The sequence below is a fragment of the Varanus komodoensis genome, unplaced genomic scaffold (genome assembly GCF_004798865.1).
Source record: "Varanus komodoensis strain SLA01 unplaced genomic scaffold, ASM479886v1 scaffold10, whole genome shotgun sequence".
Taxonomy (NCBI): domain Eukaryota; kingdom Metazoa; phylum Chordata; class Lepidosauria; order Squamata; family Varanidae; genus Varanus; species Varanus komodoensis.
In genome coordinates, this window is record NW_025335269.1 from 3,264,569 (window position 1) to 3,283,151 (window position 18,583).

Sequence of the window (18,583 nt, forward strand, 5' to 3'; positions counted from 1 at the left end):
AATCTGGGCTAATTGTTGTATTTTAAGGTACATTTGTGTTGCATTTTAAAGAAAATAGTAACCATTTCAGGACAAGGATGTCCTTTTCTACTGCTTTTTCTTCTGTTTTGTATCTGTAATGCATCTGCATATGTTTTTCCATATGTAATTCATAGAATTCTCTTTGAAGAACAGTTTTTCTTTTTATAAAATTAGCTTGGCATCTGTCTGCCTCTCTGTCTGTCTGTGTTTTGGAAGCAATAACTTAAGTATGAAAATGATTATTTCATCAGATGTATACCAAAGCCTCAGGTTTGCTTAACCAGCTTTGAGAAGTTTGGCTGTAACCAGTATGAATGTATGCCCAGACAATTCAGTTGTGGTGACCAGTTGAGAGATCCTGTGTGTGACACAGACAATATAGAATATAACAATCTGTGTGCTCTGCATCAAAAAGGAAAAAGTGTATCCTACAATGGTCCATGTCAGGTATGGAGTAATTTTTCAAACGCTTACCTGTTATAATTACTGTTTCACTTGGTAAGACAGACCCAGTTAGAACAGGGTTTTTTGTCCCTCCCTCTCCCATTCCCCATTTTGTCTTTCTTCATATGCCTATTTTCCTCTGTGAAATGTGAATAAGTGGAAGAACCAGATCAGTCTGTGCAGAGTGATGCGTTCTGTGGGCACTGATTTGGACTATGTCATCTGCAGTGCTGGGCGATGTAGATGATGGCCCACACCCTGTGAGGCTCTAGGTATTAGATCTATTGATTCAGCAAGCCCAGCACTCCATCTTAATTTTAATTTTTGTCATGGTAATGTTAAAAGCTTAGAAGATAAATTTCTGTGGCAAGATGCAAGGTGTTTTCCTTCATATTTCTTCCTCAGTTTAGACGACAGAGTATTTGTGAAAATAACAGGTATGTACCTGTATCTTATATGTTCCGATGATGTACCTGGAATACTGTACAGGACAAGCCTGTTTTTTGAGCATATGTACATATTGTAGAGAGCTGCAACTAGCCCAGCTTACACAAACATTAAAAAGGTGAGTTTGCCTCTCACATTTGTATATTACAGATAGAATTAGAATATTCACTAATTTGTGTAGCAACTGTAATTCTTTCTAGAGTAGTGCAAGCTTCCATGTAAATATACCATCTAGTTATTTTCTAATATTTTTTTCCTCATGGACATTGTACAAATCGTCTCTAAAAGGCACTATTTAAAAACAGTGAATTTACATTCACAGTAGCAGGACATATCAGTGAGGATTTGGATTTTTGTTCACCTTGCTTCCTACTTCAACCCAAGTACAGGATTCTTTCAAACAGTACTGGTGACTAAAAAGGATGCTAAGCTAAAACAGAGAAGCGGATGACACACTTGATGTTACCTGCTACCATTTTGGACTCCTTCACAGAAATGGTTCTCCCTACATCTACAAAACATGTTGATTTTATATATGCAGGGAGGATTTTACATAGGGAGGGGATAGCATTCAAGGATTGCTGCCTTCCACTTTGTGCAGACAAATGTAAAGTAAAGCACTTCATGTTGGCATCTTGCTTGCTCGCTTTCTGAGGCTTTATTATTATTACTATGTGTAGATTCTTTAACATGACTTGCATCAAAGACCAACTGTGGCTCCCTGCTGTGCATAAATGAAGATATGTATGCTTTTTGCATTATGTCATCAGCTAATCTTATAATATGTAAGCTGTAAGCGTTCATTCTGCTGAGGAGAAAGTTGGTTGGAAGTCTGCACTTGAATGCAATGGTATGCTTGGAAGAGTCATAGATTTTCCCTCTCATTCCTTTCTAGCATAATCTGAGACTTTATTTCCAGTCAGTAATTTGTTCTGTTTTTAATTTTTAAATATTGTGACCTTTTGGCATTTACAAATCCTATATAAATTGAACAGGAATTGTAAAGTAATGACTCCATGATTGCTTTTTCTTCCAAGATGTGGCCTATTGAAGTCACCTCCTGGAAAGTGCCTACATGCTTCCTCATTTTGTGATCATTCATTATATAGTTAGATTGCCAGCCAACCTGGGACCAGGAATTTCAATTTGGAATACTTCTGAATGTGAGATAGCATGCAACATGCCAGCTGTAAGACTTGAATGCATGTGAATATCCACTGCAAGACTACCCAACTTATCTCATGTATGGTTGTGTGAATCTGCTTGAGTATGTGAAATATGTTTCTGAGGCAGGACTATATATAGCTGATGCACTTTCACTGCCATCAGGAGGAACAAATTTATCTGAAGCACTTAGGAGGCTAAAGAGCATGTGTGTGTGAAGCATTGCACATTGTTTTTTGCTTCTGTGCTGTTTGTTGACGTCAGTTTTACTGGACTATACATTTGGGTAACTGTTCATTCCCCCAGTGTCTAGTGCTGGAAGATAATTGTGTAGCTTGTACTGTTAGAACAAAAATGCTGTCTGTTTCAGAATTATGAAAGGAATTGTAAATCTATAATCATTCCTTTTTTCAGTCCTTCTGCAAATCAGTTGATTTGGTGTGCGGCCATAATGGTGAAACCTACAGCAATGTGTGTGCTGCATATTCTGACCGTGTGGCTATAGATTACAGTGGACCTTGTCAAGCTGTAGGAGTCCTTTCTGACTACAGTACTCAAGGAGAATGTGTGTCTGTTACATGTCCTCATCTTTCAGCAACTGGATACAAACCAATCATTCCACCAGGTGAGAATACTGATAGAGATCTCCAGTTCAGTTGAAAAGTAGTAGGCTGCGCCATTTTGAAATTGAGCAGCTTTACACTTGACACGTGTATGGAAGAATTGCTGATAAACAATCTGCACTTTAACAACTCTTAAATGTATCTAAATTTATCCATAGTTATTAATTGTCCATTTATGGTTTGGTTTCTGTGTGCAGGCAGAGCCCTTTTAGTGCAGGTTTCCTGCCATCCATGTGGAAAAACACCAAATGCACAGATCTGGGGATCATTGTCTTGTCACCCTGCTACCTAAATCCTGTAATTCAAGTAAACTTTGGCAGCAGTCTTATTAAGAAGAGTGCTGGTCCTGTGAAACAATGCCATACAAGTTTGGTGTAAAACCAAAACACTATCAAATATTCACTGTCCTTGAAATGTGTATTTTCCTTGTTCACACAATGATAATTAACTGCTACAAGACATGATAATAGCTACTTGTTTAGATAGCTTTTAAAAAGATTTAGACAAACTCATGGATTATGAAACACTGCTGCTCAGATGTCTACTTCTGTTTGTGTCTCTAAGCCCTGACAGTGGCTACTATAGAAAATCAGAGGGTGGGTAGGGGGGCCTTCCGTCTGATCTAGTAGGCTTCTCTGTCTCTGTGGCATTTCTATGTACACATATCATATACAAGGTGAGCCACAAAATCATAAATGCCTTCTGCAAGTCTCAGTCTCACTCTGGGAGTCGGTGTCTGTTTGTTGTACAGGAGCTTGCTGTCCTCTGTATGCAGGAATGCTGAGGGTCTTATATGATAAAGAAAAGCTGGATATCTTTGCCAGGGTGAGTAAGCTCATAATGCAGGGTGAGTAAGCTCAGATGTGTTACAATATTATGTCTGCATTCCAGCATACTGTGCAGGAATTCAAAGGAATTTTAAACTCTGCATGGTGTGGGGGCAGAGAATGGGGTAGAAATAACCAGGTAAAAGGTATGCTCTTAGTTTGTAGCTCATTGATAGAACATATGCTCCCACCCAAAACCTAGAAGAGCTGCTGCCAGTCAGTGTCAAGAGTACTGAGCTAGACAGACCAATAGTCTGACTCAGTAGAAGCCAGCTTCCTATTTATTAATAATTACTTTATTCTGCAAGGGAGCCTCCTGTATGCTTAAAGCCTTGCTTATGCAACGAGGCCACTGGACTGCAGGACTCAATAGTTAAAGATGTCTATAACATGAAGTAACTATAGATGGTCACTTGCCACATGGTGTGAATATAATCACTTTTAACATCATGCCACTTGCCACTTCTCTGCTATCTGCTTTTGTTTGATCATATAATTCTGTCAGAAAAGTGTGATCATCACTTAAGGAATTTCTGTTTTCAAATGGAAACTGTGCTGGACAGCGGAGAAACACAAATTTGTAAACTCCCATTAGTACTGAAATGTTGCTCTTCTTCCAGATATCCAACAAAAAGCCAATCATAGTACTTGAAATACTGCAAAAAATCCGCCTCCATGTTTCAGTACCACAGTGTGATGTGTTTGGATATTTCAGCATTGAATCTGAAATCGTGATTCTTATTATTCCTGTTGATCAAAATCCCAAGCCTCTCCAGGTATAATTTATGATGCAGTTCTTTGCATGTGGCTTTATTATCTTGCTGCCCTCTGTTTTCTACTGAAATACTGGTGAAGCAGTGAAACAGTGAAAATAAAAATAGGGGTGACATATGCTTGTGAGACTGCATGCTGCCTCAGTACTTAATAGATTATATTGAAAAAATAAAGATACTATTTTGTAAGAAATGCAGAAAAGGAAATTTCATCCTGCAAGCTCTTATTTCTTCTTTGTGGTCTCTGTGCCTCACACATGTGGATTTTGTGCCTGTGCAAAGGCTACTGTCTGGAAGCTTCTATAGCTAAGTGCTCATTTTGGGTGAGAGAACCTCCCCTTATTGTTCTCAGGTCTTACGGGAAGAAGCTCCCACCCATTCCCTCAATTCCTTTTCAACCACCATTGTGCCTAGATTCCACATAAGTATATAAAGTTCTTTCTTTCATTTTTCCTCCTGCTGCTTACCTAAAACAAATCTCTCTCCATCCCTTTGCTCCTTCAATGAACCTTTGTGTCACTCTTTTGCTCCAGGATAAATTTTTAAAAAATTATCTGATTTCTTATCCACAACTTCTTATGTCTTCACCAGAGTTGCCTGTGCCTCTGTCTCTTCCTCCTTTCCCATGTTCTGTGATGGCATTCTCAGTGCTTTTAGGAGCAGTGCTACTTGTGAAAGCAAGCTGCCTCCATCTTACAGCCTCCATTCCCTTTGCCTGGGCAAGGGACACGTTGTGGAGGCCTGTACTCAGTGCCAGGCCTTCACAAAGCAGACTCCGAATCTTAAGGCTGAACTTTGGAAGTGGTTCCCCAGGTGAAGGACCGCTCCAGAAAAGGATGGGAGTGTCCTTCTGCCTTGGCAATGAGAGCACCCTTGGCCAAAACATGATCACTGCACTAGGGTCTTTCGCTGGTTGACCATGCAGCCAGTTGAAAAAGATGGCCACTACCTCTGCTGTGCCCAAACAAAAGAGAAGGCACAGCTTGAGCTTCCATTGACCAGTGATCCCAACCATCCAGTCCCCATTGCCTGCTGATCACTTCTGCTCCCCAGAGATGAGGGAGGACACTGCTGCTGTGCTGGAAGGAGAGCCAGGTGCTCAGTCTACTGAGTTGCTCGGCTGCCAGTCGCCTTGGACATTGGGCCAAGGACTCTCCTGGGAGCTGACCCTGATGTTCCTGGAGACTGACCACACGAGCCTCCATGCCACACTGGGAGGCTAGGGAACACTGGGGTCCATCCTGCTCTTCCCTTATTGATTGGATCTGTGCTTCAGACTTGTCACTAGCATCCTTCTGCTCCAGGGACAAGTCCAGATCATCCAGTGACAGCAGTTGCTACTCTTGATACTGGATATACCAGGCCTTGGTACCAAAACTATTGATGCCAAGACCCCAGTGCTGAGTGTCACCAACACTGGAATCAGACTCCCATGCTGGGCTGACATTGACTTTCAACACTGGGGACAAGCCATACACTAGCTGCTAACCATCAGCATTGCACTACTGCCACCCCTCAGCACTTGGTCGACACCAGGCCTCAATACTGGACAGCTACTGGTACCGGTCTTGTGGGTCTTGCCCATCATGGAAAGAGGCTACAGGATTGTTTTTGACACCCTCCCACCTCTCAGTGCCATAAGAGGTATGACCCCTTCCCTAGCACTACTGTTGGAGGTCACTGAGTTCCTGTCTAAGGGGGCCATTGAGAGAATCCACTCCAACCTTTCCAGAGATATTTACTCTTAATATTTCACGGTACCAAAGCAGGATGGGGGATGCAGACCATTCCTGAACTTCAGAGGTGTCATTTGGTTTATCACTCTGAGATTTTGAATGGTCACCCTGCAGAGGATCCTCCCCCTACTGCAGCAGGGAGACTGGTTTGCCTCCATCAACCTCAAGGAATCCTATTTCCACATAACTGTACACCACGATTACAACATTTTCTCACTTCCAAATTGGGGAGGAGGCATACCAGTTCTCAGTCCTCCCATTCAGCCTCTCAGCTGTTCCCAGGGTCTACAAAAATGTGTAGCAATGGTCTGTGCACAGCTCTGGCTGCAGGGAGTACAAATCCACCCATACCTTGATGATTGGCTCCTGATAACCCAGTCTAACAGACCAACAACACTTGATCTGCACCCACTGCTCTTTACTGCAAAACCTGCAACTGTGTTTGAATTGTGAAAAATCTTCCCCCACCACCAGTCCATCCTTTTCATAGGGGCTTGCCTCAACTCTCAGCAAAAGCCCTCCTCTCAAAAGATAGAGCAGCAGCATTGCACAGCTCAAGAGTGTCCACCATGGATCATGTGCAGAAGCTCCTCCGCCTCATGGCCACCACAGTGTCAGTGATTTGCCTGCCTGACTGTGGATGAACTCCCTTCAGCTGTGACTCATCCACATCTACTGCACCAAGGACAACCCCCCAAAGCACTTCCTGGACATCTCACCTGTCCAGAACAGCCTACTGTGGTGGACCATCTCTTGGAAAAGGGATCCAGAACTAAGTATCATTGTCACCACAGAAGTGTCTAAGACAGGCTGGGGAGCAAACTGCAGTAACCTACAAACCCAGGGATCGTGGAATTGCCAAGAGGCCAGCAGATTTTCTTGAAATACTGGCAATCTGCAAGGCATTTATCTCTTTCCAAACCTTTCTGCGCAGTCAACTTGTCCAGATCATCATGGAAAACACAGCCATAATATTTTGTATGAGCAAGCAGGGACACATACAATCCATATCACTCACCCAGACTAGCACTTGACATATGGCACTGGTCCATCACCAGAGACATTTCAGATTACCAGGAATTCACATGGTGGGCAAAAGGAACATCCTGGCAGATGCCCTTGGCTACTTATCTCTCAACTTGCACAAGTGACAGCTGAATGAGGCAGTCCTCTGCAACTTCCTTGACAGCCGCGGGATGCCATCAGTGTACCGCTTCGCCTCCTCTTGGGCAGGACAGGAGATTGCCTCCCTGGGAGATGCCTTCCTCCTCCAGTGGGACACTGTTCCACATCTTTCCACCATTCTCTATGATCATCAGGGTGATCACCATGATCCGGAAAGATGGGACTGACTGCGTACTCATAACCCCATGGTGGCCGAGAAGGTCATGGCTTGCTTGTCTCCTCCATCTCTCCCAGCGGAACCTCACCTGCCTCGCACACTGCCAGAACCAGATCTCACAGGACTGGGGTGAAGTTCTCCACCCAGACATATAGAGCCTTTGTATTTCATGTCATGGAGTATCACCACTTAGTGCAGAGGAGAGTGCCCCTACCGCCAGAGGTCTCATCTATATTAGACACAGATCTTGAGCCATCCACAAGAAGGTCCTACCTGGCAAAATTGAATGGTTTCACAGCCTTCCCCACTATCAAACAGATCCTGCATTTTCTGCAGACACATCTTCAGAAGAGCCTAAAGTCCTCCTTGAGTCATGTGTACCTGGTGGCCATCTCTTTTCAGCCAACAGTCAATGGGGCATCAGTTTTTGCAAAACTCCTACCACGAGGGGACTTAAAACCTTATTCCCTCCTTCTGACCCTGCACCCCAGCATGGATCCTATCAGTGGCGCTACAGCCCTTCATCAAAAGAACCTTCGAGCCTCTCACGACAGCAAATCTATACCTCCTTTCCTGGAAGTTTGCCTTCTTGGAGGCCATTACATCAGCCCATCATGCCAGCAAACTCTGTGCTCTCAGAATTGACCCACCATACTTTACCTTCCACAGGGACAAGGCTGTCCTCTGCCCAGATCTCCCTATTGATCTTATCTTTCCACCTTAATCAGGACATCATCATCCCTGCCTTCTTCACCACCCCGCAATACTGTGATAGAGTCCACCTGTTTGATGTCAGGAGGGCACTTGTCTTCTACAAATCTAGAACAAGCCATTTCAACACTCACCAAGGCTGTTTGTCCACTAGGGTAGCTAGAAAAAAGGAGACCCACTGTCCCCACAGAGACAGTCTAGCTGGGTCACTAAAACCATCTGCCTGGCATGCAAAATGGCAGGCCTCCACCTAATAGCATGACCTAAGGTCCACTCCACACAAGCATTGGCCACGTCCATAGCCCTCCTGGCTGGGATCCCCCTGCAAGATACCTGCAGAGCAGCCATGTGTTCACACCCTCAGTGTTTGTCAGACACTACCACCTGGATGTTTTTACAAGGGAAGACTGCTCAGTCCTCCAGTGACAACAGCCCTCCAACCTTCACCAGCTAAGCTTGCTAGTCACCCATATGTGTAGTGCACAGAGACCACAAAGAAGAAAGGTTGCTTACCTGTATGTCGTTCTTCGAGTGGTCATCTATACATTCATGCAACCTGCCATCCAGCCCCACTTGCTGTAGTCCCTTCAACAATTGTCCCCTCACCACAGGTGGTAAGGGCTGGACCGGGTTGGGGATTTCGGCATTTTTTTGTGCAGGCACAAAGCCTGTATGTATGAATGCACAGATGACCACTCGAAGACCGGCAGTCTACCTTTTTCATGGCTTTCAGAGGGGCTTTTGAAATGTTTGGGAAAGCACCTGTCCTTTAGGACAACAGTTAGAGTCAAGAACTCTTAATTAATTCCTCTAAGAGGAACAATTCTGTTTTTTCCCAGATTTAGACCAGAAAAATAACAGTAAGCCTCTCAACTGTAGTAAAAAATGAACACTGGTAAATCACAAGAAAAGTTAAGTTCAGCAGGAGAGAATCTCTGGGCATCCCTGTCTGCATGTATGGCATGGCAGAAACCTAAACCAAATGGGTCTTACAGCAGTATAGGAGAAAAGCATCAAGGAGCCATGGAGAACAAGAATTCACAGTACAAAATTGGCTCTTTTCTCCCGACTCAGAAGGCACTTTCATACCTTTGGGATGTAAAAAAGTAGTTCTTTTCCAAGGGTTTATGTAATGGAGGGATTGCTTTAGACCAGGTGACTTAATGACACCAGTGCTTAGGAGTACCTGTCCCCAAATGCAGAAAGTTGCATTTTCAAGCTACAGTCCTATACTCTGGGATTGAATCTCATTTTGGATTTACTTCCTGGTAGATTTGTATAGGATTGTACAGTTAAATACTTCCTTACTGTGTTACAGAAATACAAATTGTGATTTTAAGACCTAGTTTGTTAGTCGCAAACAAATTGTGGTTAGTGAGCTAGTTAGGTTTAAGACATACAGTCAAACCATAAAACTAAAATGTTGGTTTCATGTTATATTGAAATTGACACATGAAGACCTGAGATTTTCAAAGGGCAGCTGCCCTGTTCAGATAAAAACAAAGAACTTCCAGTTTATTGCAGAGATTTTCCTGTTGGTTAACTGGCTTCATAGAAACTTGATAGCAAGAGTATGTTTGAGATCTATGAAAAATTGTTTAACTTGGGCATGAATATAGAGCTCAGGCCTAAGCTTCATGAAAGATACAGAGCTCAGGGACTGGTAAGAGCGCTTTCAATGCTAAAACTCTCATGGCAGATGTAACCCCCCCTTTTTTTAAAGGTTAGAATTCTAAGCAACCCCTTATCGTGGGGCGCAGAAAGTTCCCATGAAGGGAGCAAGGAGTCAGTTCAGAATGCCTATAGAAAAACTGCATTGTGCTGGTATTTACAGCTGAAGATATTGTTCAGTTCTGTTATTGTTGACTCCTAGCTTTCCAGACCCTGTAAGATAAACACTTTGAGAATAGTTAAAGCAGGAGTAGCAAACGATTTTTCTCTTGAGATACTTATCTTTGGTGATAGGACACATGCTGGTGGTTGGCAAGTCTGGAACCCAAAGTGGGCACTGCCACCTGAGTTTCTCCCTTACATCCTCTTCTGTCTCCCCATCTTTCTCCCAACTAGTGAACTCTCAGGAGAGAAACAGCTGTTGGAGATTTGAACAGATGGCATGAGGGATGGGGTTGAAATTAGGCTGAGGTCTGCATTTGGTTTTAGGACTACAAAAATTGTGTCCACCCTTCTCCTGTGTTTATTTAAAGCAGAGATGGGAAACATTTGGCTTAATGGGGTGCTTTATCTGGCCCAAGGGTGTCTTGCAGCCGTGGATGGGGAAGTTCCTGTTCTTGACCAGCAGATGATCAGTGATAAGCGCTTTTTTCCTGCTTACTGCTGAAAATGACTACTTTTCTTAGTACTTACCAGAATAAGCTGGTGGCTGGAAATAAGAGCTTTTTGCTAGGGAAGAAACTTCTAGTCATTCAGTCCTCCTCCTACCTGAGTCTTGTCCTGTTAAGTAGATTTGCAAAGCATTGGTCTGCTTATTTGAAGGTAGACATGCTGTTCATGTGTACTTCTCAAGCTTGGTAATATAATTCGGTAAAATAAGGTTGTTTACCTGTAGCTGACATTCTTTGACTGGTCATCTGTGCAGTCACACATATGGGCTCTCTGTCTATCCAGGGCCTGTTGGGAAGATTTTCCTACCTAAGTCTGGCAGGAGCTCTGACCCTCCTTCCCTCTGATATATATAGAAGGAGCTCCTGCCATTTTCCCCAGTTCTCATGAAACTGATGCTTCAGCCTCGGAACCAGGGAGGATTGCCAGTAACGGTCTGATCCACACATTCTAATATGGATTTTGAGGAATAAGGGAACTACAAGAACTGAGGCTGTTGGCACCGACACGGGGCTGGTGGGTGGCTTGTGTGAATGCACAATGACCACTCAAAGAACATCAGTTACAGGTAAGCAACTTTACTTTTTCGTGGTTTCTGCATCACACATATGGGCAACTAGCAAGATTATTTCAAAACAGAGAAGGGCCAGTATCATCTGCAGAGGACTGCAAAAAGGACTGCTAAGCCGAAGGAGCACTCTTGCTTGGCGTTGACATTGAACCAGTAGTGCCAGATGAAGGTGGATGGAGTGGACTCAGTCACCACTCTGCAGAGGTCCTGCATTGGGATGCTGGCATGCAGCACCATAGTTGTCATCTTCAGCCCCTTGGTTGTTCAGAATGCACCCTTGGTTCAGGGAAGTGCATTCTAGCTAGTTAGCAGGCCCGTTCAATGGTTTCCATGATCCAGTGCTCAGTTTGAGTTGTTGGAGGTTAATAGGCTTGCCTCTGGAATGTTCACCATATGCAACAAAAGGTCTCTGAACCTGTGGAAGGATTTGGTACAGGACTCATAGAATGCTAGTGCCCTAAACCTGTACAGGGTATGCAGAACCTATTCCATCAGGAGGGACAGTGTTGGAAAGAAATGCTGGCAGTACAGTGTCCTGGTTCAGGTGGAACTATGACACAACCTTTAGAAGGAACGTGTGGTTGGGTTGCAGAATTGCCTTGTCCTTAAGTAAATTGAGGAATGGTAGATCAGTGTGCAAGGTGCAAAGTTCACTCGCCTGGCTGGTCAAAGAGTTTGCCAGCGGAAATGCAACCTTCCATGAAAGAAGGTGTAGGTCCATGGTAGCCAAGTGCTTCAAAGGAGGTTTCATAAGAGCTTGCAGGACCTCTGACAGGCTTCATCCCAGCATGACGGAATGGATGGGTGGGATCAGGTTGTGCAGACCTGTAATGAACCAATGGGACAGAGGATTTGAGAAAACCAAGAAACCATTGATCGTCCTGTGAAAGCAAGAAATTGCTGCCAGATATACTCCAATGGAGATGGTTTCAGGCCTCTGGTATGGAGCATGTGGATGAAGACAGCGATCTGCTGGATGAATGCCTAGTGTGGATTGAAGGCTTCTACCCAGGTAAAGGTCGTAAAGGCATTCCATTTGGCTTTTTAAGGACACCTCATGTTTGGGCAAAGGACCCTATCCAGGATTGTTTGTATCTTAAAACAGATAGGGACCTTCTGATCTGCTGACCAGTCCCCCATGCCATCAAACAGATGGTCCTAGTGTCTGGAAGATGGAAGAACTTGCAGCTGGACAGGCAGAGGAGGTGAACAAATCATGTCTGCCAGGGCCAATATGGAGTCACAAGAATCCAGCAGTTGCCTTCTCTCTGGATCTTGGCGAGCACCCTGGTGATCAGCAGAAACAGGAAGAACAAAGTTCCTTCACAGCACAGAAGAAACGCATCTCCCATGGAACCTTGGCCAATCCTGGCCTGGGAGAAAAAGGCTTCACATACCATGTTGGTCAGTGTGGAGAAAAGATCCACGGATGGGGTTCCCCAGGTTTTGAAGAGCTGCTTCCCATTCATGGGTCCCCTTGGGCTTTCTGCTCAGGGCGTCTGCCATGATGTTGGTCCCAGCCAAGTGGATGGCCACTATGGTAATGTCTCTTTCCTGCAGCCTGAGATGGGTTAGGGATGCAGACTGTGTGCTGCCTTGTTTGTCCAGGTCAAACACCACTGTAGTGTTATCCAAGGCAACCTGAACATGTTTGCCCCTGAGGAGAAGCTGGAAAGTGACCAGTACTTTCTGGACCACAAGATGCTCAAGGTAGTTGATACGTTCCCTCCAGTCTCAATTGGTCCATAATCCCTGAGTCCTGCCACTGGCATAGTGTGCTCCCCATCATAGACATGACATGATGCATCCATTGTCAGGGTCAGGTCTGGTTCCTTGAGCACAAAGACAACCCTTTCTGTCAGGTTATGTTGGCAGGTCCACCATGAGTGTTTTTTCCAAACTGAATGTGGGAGCACCAGCCACTTCTGGACTGAATCACATAGGGGCTGGTAAGCATGCACAAACCAAACCTGCAGTGGCTGCATCTGTAGCATTGCAAAACAGGCAACTGTAACTGCTGCTGCCCTGAGCAGCAGGAGTCATTGCACACACCAAGCCATCATCCAGAGATTGACCTGGAGCTGTGAAGCTAAACCGAGCAGTGCTGCTGCTCTTAGGTATTGCCATGCTGTCATGGAGTCTAGTTGCACCCCAGTATAGGGGATGGACTAGGAAGGAAGCAGTGCAGATTTCTTGATGTAAATGCACAGTCCCAGTCTCTCCAAGAGATAGCATGTGTCCTGGGTGGAGCCCTAGACATATACCAGCAAAGGACAACCAGCAGCCATTTGTCCAGGTAAGGGAAGAACTGGATTCCCTGGAGCTGGAGGTGAACACACTTCATGGCCATACATTTGATGAAAACCTGGAGAGCTGTGGAAAGGCCAAGCAGGAGCACAGAAAACTGTAAAGTGTTGGGCCCAATTTGGAACTGGAGAAATGACTGGTAGTTCTGATGGATGATAACATGAAAATATGCATCCCTCAAATCAGTCAACGTGAATTAGTCCCCTGGCACAGCAATGGCAGAAGGTTTTGCAATGAGACAATGCAGAACTTCCTGTGGGGAATGAAAAAGTTCATACCTTGCATGTCTAAGATGGCATGGAGCCTGCCATCCTTCTCTGGAATGGTGAAGTAATGCAAGTAGACCCCATAATAGAGACTGGATGGAGGACTGGATCAGATCACTCCCTTTAGCAACAGCATAGCAACCTCCTCCACCAGCATGGGAGAGGGTGGTGTCATGTGCCTGGTTCCAAGAACTGTTGAATGCTATGCAAAATCCACTCCTTCAATGGAGAGTACCCACTGATCCATTGTTATAGCTTCCCATGAGGGAAAGTAGGTGGTAAGGCCTTTGAACCATATTTGTGCTGCTGAAGGAGTGGAGGTCATTGCAGGAGTCAATGGTGTAATCTATCGGTGTCCAGCTTTTTTTGGGAATGTAGGAGCCAAGAGGTGGTGTCTCTTCAGTGTGGCTGGGCAGGTTGCTGCTGGCAAGTTGGCTGGTTGTATTGGCCCTGAGACTTGAATGAGGATGGGCCCCAAGGATGCTTAGATGCCCTCAGTGGTTGTGTTTAGCTAGGAAAATCTGACAACAGGCCCCATGCAGGCACTGAGCCCATATATGTGATGCACAGAAACCACGAAGAAGAACAACAGAATTAGGTGTGTGTGGAATTTTCAGCCTTACTTGTCTTTCTCTGTGGGCAAATAAGGTTTGTGTTCAATCTTGGGGCAGGAACAAACTCAGGGTGAATTCCTTCCAAGTGGTAAAACTTAGCCGTTGGAGGAACTTCAGTTGGCTCAATTGCTGCTAAGATCTGAGATGAGAGGGAATGGCTGGGAGATCTTGGATAACTTAACAATTCCTCTAGAGGATGCTGCTGCCTCTTGCTACAGTGCAGCTACTTTCTGAATCAGCCAAACCAATAGAAGGGAGGGATGTGTAGGAATTGTTGTGTTGACAACAGTCTCCATCAGCTACAGAGCTCAAGTGTATTGGTGCCTGCCTCCATTCAGATTTCCTCACCCATCCTTTGACAAGGATGGCCCTGACCCCATCTAGGATATGTCAGGGGCTAAGAAACTTGGCACATATTGAGGAGGGAAAATAAGTTAAGGAGTTCAGCAAAAACCCTGCTTCTCTGCCACTAGAAGCAGCTGGCCTTGGAAGAGCAGGTATGCCTCATTCCAGTGGGGTTTATGAAAGAATGTTTATCTTGCCTCATACTTGCAAAAGGAAGCATGCTCCTAAGAATTTGAGGATGCCCTCTGGGAATGAGAGGGAAAGAGACAGGTAATAGAAAGCTGCTATATAAGTATTTACATATGAGAGTGATATTTAAGGAGTTCATGCTTAACTTTTCCCAGATTGAAGCCTGCAATAAGGAAGCAGAAAAGATAGAATCGCTGATCAACTCTGACAGTCCTGCTTTAGCATCCCATGTGCCACTCTCAGCACTCATTGTAGCCCAGGCGGAAGTTTCATTCAAGAAGTTTTCTTGTAGTAGTCAACTTATGCCAGCACTGCATTTGCTCCTCTGGAGCCTTGTGTTTACTTTCTCAGCCACAGTATACAATACACAGTGGTAACAAAAAAGCAGGGTTTTTCATTTGAGTTGCGAAAGACATTCAGAACTGCTGATATAATAAGTATCATACATTTTAATCTGAAAACAGATTATATGGCCAGAGTGATTGTTTCACTGAACAGCAGGAGAAAATTGTATTTCAATATTATATTATTTGTGTCATCTTAATTTTTAATTTAAAGTATCAAGCTATCATGCACATTTTACTCTGCAATAGCATTTTAAAAAATTATATTATGGTGCCATCCAGTATGGTTGCTCAGAGGTTTCCAAGCATCCTTTTGAGAGGAGGAGGAATGGTGGAGGCAAAGGTTACCTTGGTGCTTCTCTCACCCTGAAAAAGACTTTGATAGTAGAAATTGTCCATCTAAAATTTTTGCCTGGGCTTAGAAGAAGGACCAGCTGAAGCCCTATCAGGATTCATCAAATCTCAGTGGAGCCTCATTCCTTCCTGCCTCAGACCTTGGAATGCTCATCAAATGAAACTGGTCTGGTGACCTCAGAGCTGTAGCCAGCATAGAGAGAACTGTGCTGGCTTTGCGGGTGGAGGGAGGGGCCACCAAGGTTGGAGCCACAGTTCCAATGTCGAAGCACATTTCTGAGGTCAGAGCTAGGAATCCAGCCTCTCCTGTGGCTGGCTAGACTGTGCCTAGTGGTCATAGGATTCCGCCTTTGGTTTCCTAGTTATGCCTGTTTTATATGTACACACTCATTTCTTTCGACTCACTGCCCTTTTTGGACAGACAGTTTGGAGGTTTCTGTAGTGCTCCAACAATTCACAAGTATTTTGGACCAAAGATGTTATTAGGAAAAAAAATAAATGTGTGCAAAACAGACATTGCTCTGTCATACTGCTTTTTGGCTCTCTGGGAAAGAAATCATCCTCCGTCTCAGACCTCAGGCTGCAACCCAGCACATAAATTCATAGAATTTAAGCAGCCTAACTACATATATTTCTTTGGAAGTATGTCCCACTGTGCTTGAATGCACATCAGACTTAAGTCTTAATAACTTCTCATCTGTACTTTAAAGTATATGGAGTTTCTAACACAGTAAGTCAGTCTTATCCAAAGATAGTTGTGGGCATGGCAAGTATTGCACAGGAAAAATGGTATGCAGGGATGTGCACCATCATCTGTGCTGTGCAGGACTGGCTGAGAGCACATTTCCCTACCATTTTGCACCCACATCCACTAGTGAAGGTTGATGCACACACAGCAGCATTCTAGGCTTACCTGTATGCAGGAAAGGTTGTTGTTTAATCTGTCTAGTGTATAGTTTCTGCATACAGAGCACTTGTTCTATACATGCCAGTTCTTTACTGTGAAGGCAAAATAATTGCTGGATTAAGGTGATTTTTCATTTTCCTGAAAGAGGACATTGTTGTGCAAATATTTTGTTTTCAGCAGTAAATACTGTATAAAATTGACAATTATTATTTTTATATCACTTAGAGGTATATCATTCAGAATAAACATATACTTATTTTAAATAAAGTTTTGAAGGAAACAAATTGCTGCTACTTAACTAATCTACCAAAAATGAATTGACTAGGTAATTGTTCATGTAAATGCATTATATATTTTATTATGAAGACTATAGCCATGGGCCTGATTCTGCAAACATCATGTTTAAAAAAAATTATACATGCACAGAAGGGTTTGCAGAATATTGCCCCCTTGCCCAGTTGTCAATCATGTTTTAAGCTAGTATCTTCTTTACATAAGAAATGTATGCAATGTACAAATTGAAGATGCAAATACAGTTTGCTCCTTTTAGAAGCAAAATTACGAAGAATGTTAAGCTATTTATACATGTCTTTCTAGATATTGCAGTATTTGCATATTATCTAAACTTACACTTTGTAGTGTCTTATACAAAGCATCTATTTTAATACTTAGGGCCCAAACTAGCAGGAGAGTCTCCTGTACAAGCTCTTTTTAAGTAAGTGGATGTTGTGTAAGAATAGAGGAGACCTTGCTGCTGGATTGTGCCCTTACCATTTTTGTGCATCTGTTTTACCTACATGAAGTATTTTGTGTCAGTATTGTGACAGTCAACTTTTGAAGTGTATACAGGTAGAATCCTCTTTGCCAAATTGTTGTACCTTTAAAAGAAAGCACTGAAAATGATTTAAACATCTGTGTTGTTGTCAAGTGTTTGCAGCAAGTGTTTGTTTTGATTCTTATAAAAGAAGAAAAACTTTGCAATGCAATATAAAAACTTATATTTTAATAAAAATAATTTTTTATTTTCTCATGTGTCCTTTTAAATTTTAACATTTTATTGTTCATTGGATAACCAGCATCTTCTCTTCTAGTGAAGCCAATCTTCCTTTATTTTAAATAAAATTGAGACAAAAATACAGTAATGAAGGCAACAACGAGCCCAATCTCCTAAGTGAAGTGGGCATTTCCTCTGGAAAGGGACTAATACTAAAGCAAACAATACTAACAAAAATCAGAGGTTAGACCCTTTGTTGCGAAATAGCATTTGCGCTGTTGATATTTTTATTGGGATTTTATGGAATAGGAAGTAAGATCAATCTTACCCTCTATTATGAGGGGAGGTATGAGAAGTACATGCTCCAAGTGGTACCTTTAATAAAGGGGAATTTCAGCTTTTCTCATGCTCACAATTTGCTTTTCTGAACAATTCCTGACAAAGAATCCTGTCCTACTCTGCATCTCCACCCACTACACCAACTTGTAGTTATAGCTAAGAGAAAAAAAACAGTGCATTATTTCATAGGCAAGGATAATGTTGAACGAAAAACTAAAAACCTTTGTCCATACCAACTGCTTCTCAAAAGCTTCAGTAGACACTTTATTGTCCTTAACACAGCATCCAAAAAGCAACCTCTGTGCATGAAGAGCCACACTAAGAAGTGAAAATTGGCTTTGGGCTGATATGTTGTAGAACCTAACATGTTTGGAAACATTGTAGGACTTTTGAAAAAAGATCCTTAAAATTTGACAAAACCAGCCTTCAGTGAAAAGCCTTGATTTTCCTTCATGGCATTTTGAAATAGTGGGTTCATTTTTATCTATCAGGATGGTGAATCAGTCAGCAAGTTTCTCAAGTTTACATGAAAGGGGAGAGAGAAAAGCCTGCTCTATTCTATGATCTCACTGTATTGGAGGCAGCTAAGGCTGGTATAAAGTTGTTCAGCCTATGCATGAAGCAGCAAAGCAAACTACAAAATTAAACCCATTATTTGAGGAAAGTTTAGTTCTCTGTTCTATATCACATTCTTACTTTATTTCAGAATTACAGTATCTGAGGCTACACTGCTTCAGGATGACTTCAACAGTTCTGAACTCAGTCTACAACATAAGTCCCATTGGATAAACATCAATTACTGTAGGTTCAGTTCTACATACTTTTTTCATTTTGGCTTGAAGAAAACAGTAGTGTTAAAGCTTCACTTTTGGTCTAATTCCTACTTTGGCTACACAGATTTCTTCTAAAGTTAGTTACTTTCACA

At 43.1% G+C, this 18,583-nt stretch overlaps 1 protein-coding gene across 4 annotated transcripts in view; it reads left to right on the forward strand.

The window, feature by feature from the left end:
- Nucleotides 1-17,351, forward strand: part of RECK (reversion inducing cysteine rich protein with kazal motifs) — a 71,095-nt gene extending 53,744 nt beyond the window's left edge. The window contains exons 17-21 of one of the 4 annotated variants that reach the window (XM_044452850.1): nucleotides 273-468; nucleotides 2,491-2,701; nucleotides 3,451-3,524; nucleotides 4,147-4,302; nucleotides 14,876-17,351. In XM_044452850.1, coding sequence (XP_044308785.1) covers nucleotides 273-468; nucleotides 2,491-2,701; nucleotides 3,451-3,524; nucleotides 4,147-4,302; nucleotides 14,876-15,097 — 859 coding nt within the window. In that variant the 3' untranslated portion in view covers nucleotides 15,098-17,351. Of the gene's footprint in view, nucleotides 1-272; nucleotides 469-875; nucleotides 903-2,490; nucleotides 2,702-3,450; nucleotides 3,525-4,146; nucleotides 4,312-14,875 lie in introns of those variants that run through there. The other 3 variants (XR_006416885.1, XM_044452861.1, XM_044452869.1) reach the window with 3 other exon arrangements.
- Nucleotides 17,352-18,583: the final 1,232 nt, after the last annotated feature.